Source organism: Platalea leucorodia (genome assembly GCF_965183815.1).
Source record: "Platalea leucorodia genome assembly, chromosome: Z".
In the NCBI taxonomy this organism is placed as follows: Eukaryota; Metazoa; Chordata; class Aves; order Pelecaniformes; family Threskiornithidae; genus Platalea; species Platalea leucorodia.
This window is the reverse complement of record NC_138858.1, coordinates 26,828,795-26,846,977: the sequence shown is the minus strand read 5'-3', so window position 1 is coordinate 26,846,977 and position 18,183 is coordinate 26,828,795. Positions and strand designations below refer to the sequence as shown.

At 36.5% G+C, this 18,183-nt stretch overlaps 1 protein-coding gene across 5 annotated transcripts in view; it reads right to left on the bottom strand.

Moving 5' to 3' along the window:
- Window positions 1–1,103: 1,103 nt before the first annotated feature.
- Window positions 1,104–18,183, bottom strand: part of AP3B1 (adaptor related protein complex 3 subunit beta 1) — a 167,730-nt gene continuing 150,650 nt past the window's right edge. For all 5 annotated transcript variants that reach the window (XM_082336830.1, XM_082336832.1, XM_082336831.1 and 2 more), the window contains one exon: window positions 1,104–5,947. In XM_082336830.1, coding sequence (XP_082192956.1) covers window positions 5,794–5,947 — 154 coding nt within the window. In that variant the 3' untranslated portion in view covers window positions 1,104–5,793. The remainder of the gene's footprint in view (window positions 5,948–18,183) is intronic.

The window sequence follows — 18,183 nt, the reverse complement described above, 5'->3', positions numbered from 1 at the left end:
AGAGCTGACGCCGCCTCTCCCAAGGCTCCTGCCCTCCCTGTGCCTCCCTTGCCCGCTCTGCTCCAGCTGCCAGACTGGGGGTGCTGCCGTGAGCCCGAGCTGGTGGGTGTCCCATGGTCCAAAACAAGTCTGAAGCTCTGCAGGGCGGCTGGAAGCATCAGGGTGCTCCCTCACTTTTACCAGCCATCTCCCTCACCCACCTGCCGTTTTGCCATGGCTAGTGGCTGAATGGCTGCCAGTCATGGCTGGTACAAGAGGAGGCCTTTCACCGCCTTTCCACCGCCCATCCAGAGTCCACCAGCATTTTTACAGGGTGGAAGGGTGAGAAGGACTTGAGCACACCAACAGCTCTTGCTCTTTCTTGAAGGAGTAGGGTGACTTGTCAGCTGTTTTTACAAATCCTTCCCATCAAGGAGAAAAACCAGGTCTGGGTTGAGCCAGAGCAGGGCATGGAGATGTGGATGGTGACTCACAGCATACATGCTCCATTGGATGGTGCCAAGGGCAGAGTTGCTGTCCCTCTCCCTCTCCCCCAAAAGCCATGCCTGGGAAGGAGGGCAAAGGAGGAGGTAAGTCGCCAGGAGCAGGGTGAGAGCAGGCTGGGACCTCGAGAGGACTGGAAAAGCAGTGGTGGAAGGTAGCAAAACTCATTTTTGCCCTCTCTCATATACATGCACAATGGGAAAAAGCAGTTTAGAGTACCGCTGTTTGTAAAGATGTGTATATGCACCAGAATGTACACAGGGTTTTAAGTGGATCAGGATTTGGGGCAGTATGGTCACAGCATGGGCTCAGAGTTATCAGCCACTCAAGAGTAGTTCACCTTGTACCTTCTGAAGCAAAACCAGTTAGCTGTGGGACTGGAAATGCAGTGGTGTTCACCATCTCTTTCTCTTCCAAACAGGTTCACTGGGCCGTGCTACATAAAGCACAACAAGTATATCAGATAAGAGGAAAATAACCTGAACAGAAGCATTGCTTTTATCAGGGTTGTGCACAAAGGCTCCTATCAGCAATGAAACCACACTATGGAAACACAGCAAAGCCTGGTGCCTGCACCACAAAACATTTAATATAACACATAGGTCTTGTAAAAACACGCACTTTATGATAATACAAACAAAAATATGGGAAAGGGGAGGAAGACAAACTGACAGAAAATGAAAAGAACAGAGTCTGATCCTCATATGCTTGTTTCAAGTACACCCTGAAAGTCAGATGAGGGCTTGGGAGGATTCAGCTTACCTGTACATTGCTTACCAGAATCCTTGTTAGGGCATTTAAGTACTAAGTTAAAACTAATTCAAGCATGTAAGATATTGTATGCAAAACTAGACAGTTCAGTAATTGAATATTTTAAAAAAAGAATTAGTACTAATTATGGTAATGGACCATTGCAAAACAAAGTGTGCAAAAGCATTTCACCCTATCACCAAATATCAGTAATTAGCCTAAGCCTCAGATCAAGAGGATTTAGAGCCCTTACGTTTTTTTGTATCCTATCCAATACATATCTGTATATTCTTTTGCTAGTGTACATTTCCAGTTTTGTTCCACTTTTAGTAAACATCATATTATCTTGTGACAGCAGATGACCAGACCTTAAGTACATGTTGTGTTTAAAAACAGGGAAAAAAAGGTTAATTCCTTCCTCCAGTTTACATATATTGCTTTAGAAATGTTACAGAATGCCACCTTGTTCCTCATTTAGTAGAAAAGATCATCAGGAAAGCCCAATTTATCTTTTCTATGCCATTCATTATCTCATATACTGTATCGTGTCCCTGCTCTAAAAACACTTTAATTATTTCCACTATCCTTTCACACAGTATTCTATTTATATCTTCCATTATTTTGTTCCTAGCTCTAGACCCATTTCTATTTCTGCTACTTTTCTTTGGAAATGAGTTACTAGAATTAAAGCAGGGTATGCAGGAAAATTATCCTTTTATACAACATCATAAAATGTGAAAGGAAAATAAGGAAAAAAATTATGTTATTTTGACTGTCATGCATCAAGCCTACGTTTATATTCTGCCATTTATAGTAACATAACAACTCTTCCCCGTATCCTATTCTTTCCAAATGGTTTGAGTTATGTCCTGGTTTCAGCTGGGAGAGAGTTAATTTCCTTCCTAGCAGTGGGTATAGTGCTGTGTTTTGGATTTAATATGAGAATAATGTTGGTAACACACTGATGTTTTAGTTGTTGCTAAGCAGGGCTTACACTAAGTCAAGGACTTTTCAGCTTCCCATGCTCTGCCAGGTGCACAAGAAGCTGGGAGGGGGCACAGCCAGGGGGGCTGACCCAGGCTGGTCACAGGGCTATGCCATACTGTATGACGTCATGCTCAGCATGTAAAGCTGGTGGAAGAAGGAGGAAAGGGGGGAAGTTCAAAGTGATGGCGTTTGTCTTCCCAAGTAACAGTTGCACGTGATGGAGCCCTGCTTTCCTGGAGATGGCTGAACACCTGCCTGAGGATGGGAAGCAGTGAATGAATTCCTTGCTTTGCTTTGCTTGTGCGCGTGGCTTTTGCTTTACCTATTAAACTGTTTTTATCTCAACCCACGAGTTTTCTCACTTTTACTCTGCTGATTCTCTCCCCCAACCCACTGGCAGGGAGTGAGTGAGCAGCTGTGTGGTGCTTAGTTGCTGGCTGGGGTTAAACCATGACAAGTTATTTAAAAAAAAAAAAAAGAGAAAACACTCCCTTCCTCTTCACAAGGGGGAATATGTGTGTGTGAAAACAACCAGGAAGCATGGAAGAGGTAAAATGTCAATCTCTCACTATGCAGAAACTTTCTCATCTGTTTGCCCTTGCTCTTGTTGCATAATTCTTCAATCCATAATTACCAGCATCAGTTTTAAAGCTTGGACTAGATCACAATAATCTTGGAGTCTCTTTGAGTTTTACTTACCTTGGGCATGAGTGAATTAAACAGTTAATAAAATTATACCCACATTTCCTATTTATGATAATATATTTCAGTTTGTAGTTGCAGGTTGTTGTCTGCAGGTTCCATTGCATTTGAACACTTCATAATTTAAGTAATTAACCCTCACTGCCCGCTACCTAAACTAGACCTTGATACAATTCCCTAACCATCTTAGCAAAACCCACCTCACCAGTCCTGCAATACTATGCTTTAGCCTTGCTCCCACATCGCAAGTTGTGCATACAGGTATGTTCCAAGGCTGCCCAGGTCTAGATTCTTGCTGAAGCCGGGTGGTTCTCAGTGCACAGCTCCTGACTTAAAAGCTTGCCCATAGAGGTAGGAGCTGCTGCCACCTGGTACAAGCAAATCACCCTGAAGTGAATTCTAGATTGCAATTTAGACTAGTCATCTATTTAATATCCTAATGACCTTTAATATGCCTCTATAAATGATGAAAAGTATGAAAGAAAGTGAATAAAAATGATATATAGCAAAACCAAGAAACTATTGTTAACTACTGCTAACTGTGCTAACTGGCTGAATTATGACTGAGTGCAACTTCCACTATTAATGTAAGACATGTACATGTGCTCATGTTTAGGTTCCTGAAGAGCTGAGCTTTACTGCATACAGAGATATTCTACTATTTAAATATCTGTCTTTAAAGAAAGTTTCTTCCCAAATTACTATTTGGGGAAGGCAGTATAAATTTTCAAATCACGCTGTCAGTCCAGATATCTGTATCTTGATTGTTACTGAACCACTGGACCAAGTCACAAAGTGTTGAAAAATGTAAATTAATACCAGAAACTCCCCAAATATCCTTACTATACACGTTTCTGGGCTTCACTATTAAAGTGTATAAAGTACTCTAGGGAGGCAGAAATTACTCAGCAACATGTGTGACTTACGTAGCATTAATATGCTTTCCTTTGATTTACACTGTGGTACAAGAAACAATTCTTGTTTGTTTTGTCCTTTACAAACATGGCTGAAGGTTTTGCAGTTCAGTCTTTTCTCAGGAAGCATGGTTCTGCACCCTTCCCTCACCACCTTCTCACTGAGTCTTAATATCAAATACCATCTAGACCAATCTGCATTTTCTCCAAGATGATGGTATTTTCTACAGTGAATAATTTTTCATCTGTTTGAATAACTTTTACATCACACTTGAAAACTGTAATTAAAAAAAAAACCTTATTGCAGGATTAGGACTTCAGAAACTAATGTAAATGTTGATTAAAAACATGTACATTTCTGTTGAGGGCATACAATTCTTGTTTCTTTGTCTGAGAGGTACCAGTATATTTTAGGTGCTAGCGAAACTCAGAACTACATTTCTTACAGAAGTGCAACTTAAATACCTAAAAAAACCAACCCCTCTTTAGAATTGGCCAATAGACTCTGCTACGCGTTGGAGCACCTTTTAATTCTACCAAATTTTAGTAGAAAATTTTAGAAGAATCTTCCAGTGTGCAGTAAGGCAACATTTCTGATGAAGCGGTATTTCCTCTCATCCAGGTAGCTAAACCAAAACAGCATCAAAGGACCATGCAAGGGTCCTGGTGACAGAGCAAGGGTACAGTTGTCCAAGTAACTTCTCTGCATCATGAAAACATCTGCAGCAGAGCCATGAGCTACCAGGAAAAGCCATGTTGGAAGTGAGGAGAACTGATATGAAATGACAAAGCTCAGCATCTTCAGTTCTATCATGTAACCAGAATATCAAGGGAAGGTCAAAATCAGTGACACCCAGGCTACAGGCAGAAAACTGGTTGCAACAAAAGCTGCACGGCTGTTGGTCTTCTCAGCCCTAGTTCAGTAGATATGGTTATGAATTTCTCTTTTCCTCAAGCAGTGGTTTATGCACAGGTGGAAGACATTTTAATCTCAGTTTACAATAGAAATTTGAAGCAAAGATCTAAATAATTTATTAAGCTAGATGACAGTATTTGCCGCAATAGTCTAATAATCAGTATTTCATATAATACTGATTTCTAATAATTCAATCAGTATTTTATGAATGGGCCAATTTGAAAATAGGCAGTTACTGGCTTTGTTTATTAACAAAAATGTAACCGCACAGCAGAAAATTACAACAGGAGCACAAACACTGGCTACTTTCACAGAAACAGTTTGCTGATGCATATGTAGTGTCCAACCTTATTAGCATTTACTTTAATTAACCAGTTATATACAATACTGGCAATCATCATTACCAGTTCTCTACCAAAACAAGAAAGAGGGAGCCTCTGCTCATAGCACTACTTTATTGGCATCTTAACAGAAATATTTGAGAAAATGGCAGTAGGTGGGAACAATGTTCTCAGTAGACGAGTTCAGGTTTACAAGCATTTCCAGAAAGCAAACACCATTTTGCTGTACCTATTGTGTTTCTACACTTACGCAACAAAACCTTTCTGAACCACATAGTTGCTGTATATGTTGCTGGAACCTACCTGCCATTTTAACTCACTTTTCAGGCAGTGCAATTTCCCTTGAACTTTATTATCTAGTATTTGTCCACTACGGTGGGGAAAATCGATGGGGAAGAAGGGTAGCGGGGGAAGGGAGCAGAGAGGGAAGGACTAGGGTAGAACAAACGGGAAATACATTTAAAAGCGCAGATAACTGACAGTAAAATATATGTTCTTTGGTTAGCAAGCAGAAAAAAGGAAAGGACTTGCATACATGATAGATACACACTAGCATTCTAAAGCAGAAGACAAGAATGTCAAGAGTGTATTCTTCCCCCACTGCCAGATGGAAGGGCTATTATTATAAATGAAAGGCAGCAGTAGTGGATGCCAGGCACTTTTGTTGTGTGCCAGATTCTGAAGTCCAGATGTAAGCAGGTTACCCCTGGGACAGGACAGGCTTCAGCTCCCGCAGCAGAACAGAACCAATCACAGTTTTCTCGGTGTTTATGATGAGCTGTGCTGTAGAGCTCTCCTTCAGCTCCACTGTGACTAGCATCAGTGACCCACTGTGCACAGTCTTAGCTGCAAACCTGGAGGAGGAAGGAAAAATAAAAAATGAAAGAGAAAAATCACCGAGGATCGTAAGGTCAAAGACTGCTAATATTTCTTTCTGCAAAAGTTAAATGAGCTCAAATATAATAAAATGCCTCCAATTTCATTAATGCATTTCAGGGGATAAACCATAAAAACCTCCATAAATTCTTCAGAAAGAATTTGTTCAGCATTGTGTAAATATTTTTGCATTTAAGAAGGACAAAAAAGTTACACGCGAAATTGTGTATTTAATAGTGCAAACAATAAAATCTATTTAAATGATTTTTTTATGTAAATTCTGATTCTTCAGGTCATCTACAATACTCAAGAACTATTTTAGTCCACACTGGCAACTTGAATTTAGCTGTATGGAGTTTTCCATGGATAACTATCACTATTTGGTGCTCCAAAGAAAATGCAACTATGCTAAATGCAGTAGAACACTTCCAAGAAGCCAAATTGTTGTACTTTCAGAAAAGTGCATTCTCCTGCCATCTTGGGAATTAACTCAAACTAAAGATATTCAAAGTTATAAACATCCAACATGATAATTTGAAATGATGGTAACAGCAACACACCAAATAATCCCATCTGTGAATTTATCTCCAGAATATTTAATCATAAAAATGTGCCCAATATTTCTGAATATTTTATAATTTTTAAAAACCCTACAACGCAAACAAACACCCCCTCCAACCAACCAGATAAACAAAAGTAAAGGACTAATGCACCATTACTAAATTCCAAGACATGAAGAACTGACTAATTACATGGAATTAAAAGCAAAACTAGCCTTTTAAGCACCACAATTGACTGAAAAGCCATTTTAGGCACAATGAACTTCTGTCAATCCTGTTAATTCATTCTGCATGCACAGCCAGGCCCAAGAGACGGGAAGGAAGAGGATGGCAACAGCCTCGTCTTCCATCTTCCACAAGGAGCACACCATGCTTTTTTTTGCCTTTTTTTTTTTTTTCCCCTTGGTTACTTGACAACAACAAAGTTGCTGCACATGGGCTTTTGAAAACACTAACAAGTGTAGAGCAGGTCTGTGACCCAGTCTGACCCCACTTTGCAGGGCCAATCTCCTCTCCTCTTTCTGAATGACACGTGTCTGAATCAGAGCCATCTGCCTCAATTTGCGCAACATCTTCAGCCACAATAGGACCCAGTTAGCCCTGACAACAGCTCACAATACAGAAAAATCAAACTGCTGGGCTGACAGCACGCTGTCGGCTATTCAAGAGCAAACCAACTGGTCAGTGTCTCATGTCTGACAATTAGCATGGGCCTCGCAAAGCGCCTACCCAAGCCCTTGGGGATCTGTTTAATTACCACCAACATAAAGGAGGGAGTTTATCAGGAGATACTCAAAAAACTTCACTCCAGACTTAATTAAAATATTAGCCACTTAAGCAGGAAGCAGGTTCTCTTTAAACGAGAAGTAATTTCTGTCTTTTTTCTTTTTAAACTAAGCATATCAAAATCTCCTAACACATTATACTAATTAAGGAAACATGGGGCACTTCTCTAATGTCACCCATCACAGGTCAATCTATTTCTTTTGTCCAGATTACAGATACATTCAAAGACCTCTCCTTTTAATAGGAGGTTCTAAAACAACGTTACTACTATAAAAATTAGCTACTTATCTAGTTATATCAATGATTTCATCTATTTGCACTGCGATGTAGAAGATCACTATTTCTCTTGTTGATTTTGACAGGGGGATAATTATAGAAACAATAGTCTTATTAGTCACTTTATTTACTTAACAGTTGTGTCTTGGGACAACACAGAAGCAGATTATGTCTGAGTATGCACATAAATAGGTTGGTAGTTGGCACTCCTGCTGTGTTTCATAGCCCCGAGGCTTGATTTTACCCTCTTTTATTAAAACCTGAAAGTGATACAAAGTCAGTTCTTCGAAAGCCAAGATGGCCCAAAGCATCAGTGATGAGTTTTGCACTGATATTTTTACATGTGGATTTGCAAAATCACAGAGGGGATCAACAGTACTTTTCCATACCTCTGAACAAAACACATAAAATCAATAAAATGTGAATTTGTATGTGGTCTGCAAGATTCAAAGGGTCCGATACTTGGATAATTTTACACAAAGTGTTAGTATGCATAACTAGCAGCGGCTAATTGGTTTGTATCAATGGTCACCGATCTGGAATCACTCAGTGAAAAAAGAATTTGAACAGAATGGGATGACTTATTTCACCATTAAAAAAGGGTGTATAGAAGAACAACCACACAATGGGTTTACCACTGCTTTTGAACTTTGGAAATCAAAATCTGTTCCTTAAAGCAGGGAAGATAATTTTGTTTCCAAAGAGAGTTATAACATAAATATGCTTATACAATCTTTGAAACTGAGTACAGTTATGAAAGGATGAAGCAGTTGACTTTTGGTTAAAGACACTATCAGTAAAACTGACTTGCTAATTATTCAGATGTTTTAAATATACTGTCATTGAAGGGTTTGGGTAATAGCTGTTTTTTCGACTAAGTACATGTTATTGCATTTATATGCTTACCCTTATCCTAAGCCCACGTGGATTTTCCAGAATGTGTGTTGTGCTCAACTAAAGACTTAGATCAGAAAGCCATTAAAAAAATCTTTCAGCAGCAAAAATTAATCACTCTCTATAGTAGGTATGTGTTCTTTGTGAGAAACTTATTTTCCCCCCAAGATCGGTAATTATTTTTTACTGTTTCTGAAAGTTGATACTGCCTTAAAGGTTAGAATTCAAATTAAAAAAATTGAAAAAAATATTAAAAACAATCAGAATTCATAGACTGTAATAAGCCTTGGAAACTGCACTACAGTACCTAAAAATCTAGCTTGTAAATTGGTTGTTTGCAGGTCCAAAAGAAAGAATTCGTCCTATGGACAACACTTAACATAAGACTTTATATCATTAGCATGGTCCTGTTGCAACAAAGGATGCATCAGAGAATATGAAAAAAAAGACAGTGAATGAGAATACTATTCAGAAAACAGACCCAAATATTTACTAATAGTTTCAAGATGGCTGTTTCTGCTGTACTGCAGTTATTTTCTAGTTTTCTTTCTGTGATAATATTATTTCTAAAACTGATTTCACATCACTAAAAATATTCAGGAAGATTTGCAGCTGTTAATACTTTTCCCATTTAAAAAAATCAAGACAGATTAGAAACATAATAATGTGATATATATTTGCATATTCTGAGTTTTTCCAAATATTTTTTTCTTTAAAAATAATGTTAAATATCCTGAGGCTATGTGCCATAGAAAAAAAGAGGAGGAGTTCAGAGATTATTTTTACGTAAATATAGTACCTGTCAGTAGGTAAGGAAACATACATTAAGAATCAAATTCTAAACCAAAATCAATAAAGTACTGTATATTTTTAGAAAGTCATTCAGTCTTTCAAGAGTTAAAAATCAAGTACATATTCTTGGTCACTTTCCATGAAAATAGGATTATCACACAAAAATATTTGATTTATAGTTGATATAAAGGGAAAATACAGAGTATCAGATACTACAATGTGACAGCATTTGCCAAACACTGGCTTTGTAATAATGATGACTAGCCTAACTACAGACTAGCAGTTATTTTCCCTTTATTTGTAGACAGAAGATAGCTAAAATATACAGGAGAGGCATTTTTATGGGGAAAGGTTATGAAAATTCCACATCAATGAATAGACAGCAACAGAGTAACTCACTCAAAATCTGCTCTTTAAAATTCAATGTTTGCGAAAGTAAATTTGCACCTGAACAATAACTATCGGGACATTTGTTTACAGCAGAGCAGGGTTTGTTACGCATAATTCAACAGCACTAAAACATACATTCTCTCCTGTCGGGCGCTCTTCTACCTCTTTCATTTTTCTATTCAAGCTAAATTTTCTTCTTTTTCTGTTCTACTGCTTACCAGAAACAGTGACAATGGCCCATGGAGGCTAAAACTTTTTTTTTCTCCGCCCTTTCTTTAAATCTTGTACATGAAACCTTCAATTACTGCCTGCTGAAGCAGACAGAATCCTATTAGTAAGAAAGACGATCAGAAGCTGCAGTGCCCTGCCCTAGCTGTAGAAAAATAATTAGTCCAAAGTTGACAAATGTGTAATCAAGTTATGCAATGAATATATTCAGAGCGGAAAAAAATACTGCCGTGAATTAGTCTTCAATTTGTAAATAAAAGAACGAACAACTATGAAGTGTATTCCAGTGTATCAGCTGGACAACAGAAATATTTCCAGTTTCAGTACTCTGAATCTTCACCTTACCCTGATAAATTCTATCTATGTACAGGTTTGACTTTATAATTAATATTTCATCTAAAAATTGGCTAAATTACTAATTACTTGTATTCATTCTCTCAGAAAGCCTTAGAACATGAAAAAGAAGTATTTGGAATACTATTATTATGTATTAGTTCTGACCTGGGGACAGAGTAAGATTAATACTAAAACAACAGCAGAAATATACTCACAAAAAGAAGGATCTTTTTCTTAACCTGGTGATTTTAACCTCTCAGAAAAAACCCTTGTTTAACATTAGTTATTAATCATAAAATTTGATTAATATTTACCTTAAAATCATATTATGATAATTTGACATTTTCTTTTTTCCAATACATTTCATGCTATTTTAACACTATCTTAGAATAAATTGTTCAAAATACCTAATTCATTATTATAATGCAATTATTTCCAATAATAACTATTTTGGGGTTTAATAAAATAATAAAATTGTAAAATAAATTGCAATCAAATCTGTACTATATTTTTACCATTTTTAGTTCTATTGCCAAAATAGATTCTGAGTTTGTCTTCAGTTGCCAGTGAGCAGTTGCACTGTACCTCTAACAAAAATGCAGGAATGCAAGTGAGTCTTCTGAACTTATTGTCCAATACATAGCACTACTGCACACATTCAAAAAGAAGCTGTATGAACTTCCTATATTCCTCTAAATTTACCTTTAATACAAAAATTTCAGCATTTTCATATGTAGGTATTTATATCTCCTCCCCAAAACTTCAATAAGCTAAAAGCTGGAATGAAAATATTTGGTCCTCACACGTAGAAAATTATAATACTCAATCTATTTTGTTTTCTCATCCAGTCTATTATTTTTATTTTTCTTAAAGAATCAGGCATTTAATATGATAAGTATTTGACAATTACATACAGTCCATTTTAAAAACAGGCTAGAAATTTTAATTTGCAGAAAAATTATTTAATTCCAAGAAAGTAAGTTACCTTACAGAAACATATTAAAACATTAAACTTGCCCAGAGATCTTTCAAAGATATTCTTCTGTTTGGTTAGTTTTTTAAGTGTTAAATGTTTTCTGTTTAAACAACTGTCTCAGAAGGTTCCTGTTTGGTTTTCAAAGAAAATGCTACACATATTTTTCACTTTACAGCATTCAGATACAAAAGCAGTGCTGTCCTCTAGTGGACAGCAAATAAGCTAGGCTAGAACAATCTATTTTGATTAACCTCACATCTAAAACAACTCACTCATATACTTTTAATGTTAAGCTCAAATTTAATTTCTTCAAGTTATTTTTAAATTTTGCAATCCACATACAAGCTCCTTAAATACAATAACATATTTAAAATGGTAAGGGCCTTAAAATGATGTTGGAGAAAGGCATTCTCTTGATCAAGTATTTTGTACCAGTTAATCAAAATCTTCGTATGCTGATACTACGTGAATACTGTATTAATACATACAGGGCCCTTTTGTTAGCAAGGAGAAAATTTCAAGGTTTTGGAACATTAGGATTTGAGTAAGAAATTAAGGAATATCTAGTAGAAACTACTGAATGAGTAGTTTCATATTTAAATTTTTCAGTTTTCATTTTCTCTAGGAATAAAAATATTTACCTAGGAATAGTGACTAATCAGAAAGACTTTTAGTGCTGGCTGACAAAAGAAATATAAATGGTTAGCATAGGTGGGCTTTTTTTTTTAAAGCTAGAATTACTTCTATCACAAATGAGGAAAACATTAAGAGTTTACAACTTATGGCTACAACGAAGGCTGAGATACTGTGGACATGGATATACTATTCCATTTAAAATTCTGTCTCCTACAAGTAAAGGCTACCAGAGAAACTGTTTTGCCTAGGGTATCTAGCTCTCTAATTAATTCCTACTTGAGAAACCGGGAAGCAAAATCAAGGCTGCATGTCTATTATAAGCTTATTTACTCAGCTACCCATTGTAGCTCTCTAGAAGAGTACAAGAAGATGACTGAGCCCCACAGCTAAGGAACCACAGAAGCAGAACAGTCCACATAACTGCATCAAAGGAGCTACTGCCAGAGGTAGATTTCACCTCATTTGAGCTCTCCGACAGGCCAATTGCTTAGTAAAAAATCTTAGGAAAGATTTCTGTGTGCACACAGAGCAGAAAAGGTTTTTAAAAAAGTCTTCCTGGATTTATAAGACCTGTTTGTCAGCTACTGAGAACATATATTTCGATTCAAATGGAATAACTATAAACAATTAATATTTCTCAGAAATTTCTACACTGTGTTTATCCTCAATAGATGGGTGATAGCCCTTCCTTTCTGACATGCTGGAAGCAGATGCAGTTGTTAGTTTTGGTAAACTGATGGGGTCTGATCACCAACTCTCTGCCTGAGAATTCTTCCAAATTTAGTACAAATTGGAAGATGACATACAGAGAAATTTTCCAGGTGAATCCCTTTAAATGGGGTTTTGTTCAATACAAACCTACCTACATACATGCACATTCGCATACCTTTTCTCCCCACATTAAGTGTTGCTGGATTAAAAAGATGTGGGGAGGATAACTGATTACTAAGCACGCCATTCTCTGATAATCAAAATTGTCTGTAAACAAAACCCTCTTTCCTTTGAGAATCAGTCTGCCAATATACTATAAATGGGACATGACAGGTTGCAAAATGATAAAAAGGGGTGAATACAACCAGACTGTCAGGCTGATGCATGGGGTGGGGAATAAAGGCTAGTGAAAAACAAGTGTTGATCCTTGGATTTCTGTTTTTTAAGCATATTCAAGTTTCTATATTGGGTCTAGTTGCTTTCACGTTCTTCAGGATTTCAGTGTGCATCCATTACAGTGTGCTTACTGTCATATTACATGATTTATACAGTATGTTTTTGATTTTGCTAAAGGATAATAATGCAAACCTCCAAAAGACAGGTGGAAGATATTTTACATCTTGTTCAATACTTGCTTATTCACAGAATCACATAGGTCATGGGTATGCCAAACAATGATGGACTACACACAGCAGGCTCTGAAGAAACTGGCATATCTATATGGTGCAGTCAAGTGTCCTTAAAAATACAGGTCCCAGAAGCAGCGTATGTGCATATGCATGCAATGTTGTGCTTGCGCTAGTCAGACCTGCCCCAGCAATGAGCAGAAGTGCTCTTTGTGCTTCTTGTTTAAAAGCTAGCTTGTTTGCTGCTTATTCAGGTGTCTACTATGACAACATGCTAAGAGATGAGAATACTCTCTCTGCAAGTTCTGGTGATCTCTAGAAAGAAGAGATGGCTATTAGAATGACCACTTTCATGACTGTAATGGAGAAGGATGTAATATCCTTTATTATATATAATACATATATAGGATATAACAACTCATTATTTCAAAATGTGAAATGGCTGTTCTAAAGCAGATTAAGGCTTCAGTGTTGAAAGAAGCTGAGGTTTGATTTTCTCCAAAACCTCAGATTGTCCCATACTGGGTTGTTGAAACTACAGGCTTGACCGCCTCAAATTAGAGGACTGAAATTAATTGTGTCTCAGAGTGCTGGTCAATGGTTAAGGCCATCCTGATGAACTGCAGATATGTAGATGACACCATGCTCACTTTCTAACCCAACTATTTCTTGTTACTGATTTTGGATTCCTTCCAAAATACAACATTAGCAACAGACTAGTTCAATGGACGATTAAACGAGTTGAGGTTGACTAAAATTTGTTCTTCATATCCACCCTGATGGGTTCAGACTTTTATCTCACTGACTGATTGGGCAACATGCGAGTAAAGTCTTCAAGAGTGAAAAATGTGGAAAAGGTGCTCTACCTGACATCATTTTGTGGAACCATGGACATTGAGGGGAATACCTACTAGAGTACAATGCAGCCTGTCTAAGAAATGCTTCAGGAAGTGGAAGGCAGACAGGTGGGCAGTTCAAGACAGCCTGATTCTCCATCCCATTACACATTATATTCTGACATCAGTGGAATCACAAAAGCATAAAACAAAGTGAAAGAGTGAAGAAGCAAATCCAGTTTGTGATCCCAGCTCTGAACGGACTTTTCTGCTGTATGCTACTGCCAACACATTAAAAGCTTTTGCACCATATTTTGTAGGTGGTGGAAAGAAATGCTTCCTATGTGTGTTTCCATTATTTTGTTTCTAAGCCAATTTACCCTGAAATGCCTCTCCTTCACGCAGACGTCCTTATGTAATAGTAGACAATATTTTGACATTTTCAAGAGAATCATAAGAGCATTCAAGTCTTTCTAAGATTAAAGTAAAGTCTGCAACTAGTCTTTTCATTCTATCACCATTTGTTGCCTTTTGCTATATTCAAAGTGAAGAAAGTGAAGATTACCTATCCTGGTAGGTTATGGAAGTGAAAATGAATAAATGAGGAAGAGACCCGAGGAACTTTTAGAATATTCATCTGAGAGGAATAAACAACACATTTTGAAAGTAACACTAGCATGAAGGGCATTTCTGGATAAATAAGGCTCGTGTTGGTTAAAAAGAAAATTACTGAAAATCTTGAGTTGAACAGTGTCTTCATCTCATCACATTTTGAAATAGAACAGCTGAAAATTTATTTTTAATATATAAAACAATAAATTTTATTGCCCAAGTAGAGACAGGGAGCTGAAGTGATGATCCATAGAAGAATCAACTTTGAGGGAATAAATGTCCTCAATTAAGTATTCTCTTATCTTGAATACGGAAAAATACCTGGTAGACTTTCCTCACTGACAACAAACGGCAGACATACTTCAACTGAAAAGTACTTGGTCCCTAAATGTAGTTATTCAGACTGATTTAATTCCCTGCTGGAACAAACACTTTTCTTTCAATGTCGTCATCTTTAGATATTCAAATGGTGCCCACAGATGTGGTCTGAATCACAAGACAGAAGCTTGGTGCCTTAGCTGATTCATTCCTTTTGAAATCACTTTGTCAACATATATTTGCTCCTCAACCCACTTCCAACCCTTCATTTCTTAAAATATTTTTAACAACAGTTCTCAGAACATTGAAAGAGCTATGTATATTGCAACAATTAACCTAGTCACTCTCGTGAAAGATTATTTTTAAGAAAAATAATACATGCTTTTTTATGAAGTTTTCATATTTAAGGAGACATTGCGTTTCCTGCTCAAAAAAATTCTCTTTTGAAATGCATTTCACATTCTTGTTTTTAGTAGAAGCCTTTAGAATTGAAATGTTTCCCCTTGGTAACAAGAGAGATCAATACATGAAATAGTTAAATCCTATTAAGAACATGAGAATGCATCATATGCAGCCTTACAAGGCCCAGTAATCTAATAGCTTGCATAAATTCATTTGAAGAGCAGGTAACTACATTTAAAGAAGTAAAATAGTACAGCAAATTTATTCTGCAAATATATGAATATAAATCTGCACCTTTGTGTTCTGAGATATGTATTGGCTATTGAGTTCAAAATTTTTGCAGCTATCACTTCAAATAAAACAGGGCAGAAAAGAGATTTTAAAATAGAATCAACTGTATTATCTGGAATTTTGTTCTACACTCAGTTAACAATTAAATTATTACATTTCAAGTAAATATAAAAATTCAGTAGCCATATGGTAAATAGAGAAAAAAAATGCATGTAAGAAAGTGTTGCTATACTGTGATATGGACTGATATATAGCTGATGTATTTGGCAGGTTTACATTTATTTCATTTTTCATTGGTGACTGCATGCTATTCTGTTGATGTTTCAGGTATTTATTTTCAAATCTTCATTATATTTGCTCTAAGTGTTTTTACTTGGTGCAAAAATACAATCCTAAATACGGTTATCAATTTAAGGAGAAGTAATTGGGTCCCACCAGCATGACATCATCTTCGTCATGAGTGCAAGTACGTTTAGACTGAAAAAATCCAAGAAGCATGCACCTGTTCATGTCCATTAGATACACTTGTATTAAACTATACAATTTCATTTTCAATGAGTATATTGCATTACCAGGCAACATAAATTTCTTGGCATTAGCCATCATTAAGTAGTAATACTCAAGTTGGGGATGACCAACTAAGAGGTTAATACAATTCATGCTGCACAGTGCAGAACGTCAGTTTAAAAACAGTATTTCTTTTCCCGTGTAAAAGGGTATGTACTAACCACTTCCAAGAAGTGAACTCAAGTAGTCCTCACAGAATAGCATGACGAGCTGAAACAAGTTCTTGTATATAATTTTTTCCCCAAATACCACTTGCAATAAAGCAAACAGGACAAATGACAATACTATAGAAAAAGAAAAAAACTAACTTTTAACATATTTTTATTGAATCCATAACTGCTTTGTCAAGGTAAAAGGTGACTGTTTATTTTATCATCCTGAAATGGTGTATGTGTCACATAAATAAAACATGGCACACTTCTTGCATCCATGAGATTTTGCAAGAAGAGACTCCATTTTTGTTTACTCTCATGGCAGAGTTGATATAATCTAAATACATGTATACATTTTGTATATGTGTGTATATATATATTTTAGTAATTTGTTTCAGAGTTTTGAAAGTTTTCATTATCTAATCTCTATCTCAAATATTCATTCATCTAAACCTAGGGTTTACTTTAATGATAATGTAATGATATTTAAAAGATGAACAGGTTCATCACACTAACAGTTAATGTTCCCATTCCTGTTCTCAGTAAAAACTAGGTGCAATTATGACTACATAGTATCTGTAAACTCCAGTTACTTACAGTGAAGCAAATGAAGGGCTATTTTCTAAATACTTATCATTGCTGGGCATTTCTGGCAGGCCATTTAAGTGGTTATAAACCTTTTTTTTTGCCTGATGGACATTATGAATGGAAACTATTCTGTAACTACTGTGGCAGACTGAATACATTCTATTTTGAACCAAAAAAAAAAAAAAAGAGAAGATTTCAAGATGCTATAAAGCACTCGGAATACTTCAGCCTGACCAGAACATGCCTTCAGTCACTGTCTCTGAAGGAGTGTACCCAACAGGAAGTACATCTTCAATTTATTACTGTTGGTCATAGACTCTCTTTTATGGAAAACCTTCTTTTTTTTTTTTTTCTTTTTCTTTTTTTTTTTTAAGAAAAAAAAAAAAGAGCAAAAGAAAGCAAGATCAAATTAGAAACTTATCTACAATCAGGAAACCTGTGGGTGAGCTAGGAACTAAGCTATTATTTTAGGGAGCCTTTTCGAGACTCAGTCACAAAACAATCCATCCCTATGCAATAAGTCTCATGTGATGGATAGGATAAAGATGGAGAACACCTGTATACTGCAGACACTTCAGTCTCTCTTGATTGACACTCTCACCTAGTCTTTGAATTGATGTTGAGAACGCAGGCTGTATAGATCCCTCAGGGATGCAACAAATGAGGACTCTTTCATGGAGGAGCAGGTGTCAATAGTGACAATCATTTCAGTGCAATCGCGCTAGCTGTACCATGTTTTTATGGTGAAACAGAATTTTATCATTGACCGTATCAAATACATAGGAAAATCCAGCTGGGTTAATGTTAATGCAATGCAATACAAATGCCCAGTGATGCAAAAAAGACTAAATCTAACAAAGAGAAATATCAGGTTATTAGTCCTGTGTAGCCTACAGGATTCTCACCATTCCAAACAGCCATCTCAGTCAGCAAAATTTCAAAGAAAAACATCGTTCTTTGCTTAAAAGAAGATACTTTGCTCTTATTGAAATACCAAAATTTAGGGGGCTAAAGAGATAATTCACACTCTCTAACAGTTTTAGTAGATACTAGGAGAGATGTATGCATTTTCTTATTCCAGTGCCAGGTTAACAGCTTCCAATTACATCTTGCTGATGTTATTTGTGTCCACTCAGTTTTCCACTCATGGCAATTTTCCTGTTTTTTCATGTCACAAGTGAGAAGCCATACAGATTCACGGGACTAAATATTTTGAGTCAGTCACATTAAAAGCTGT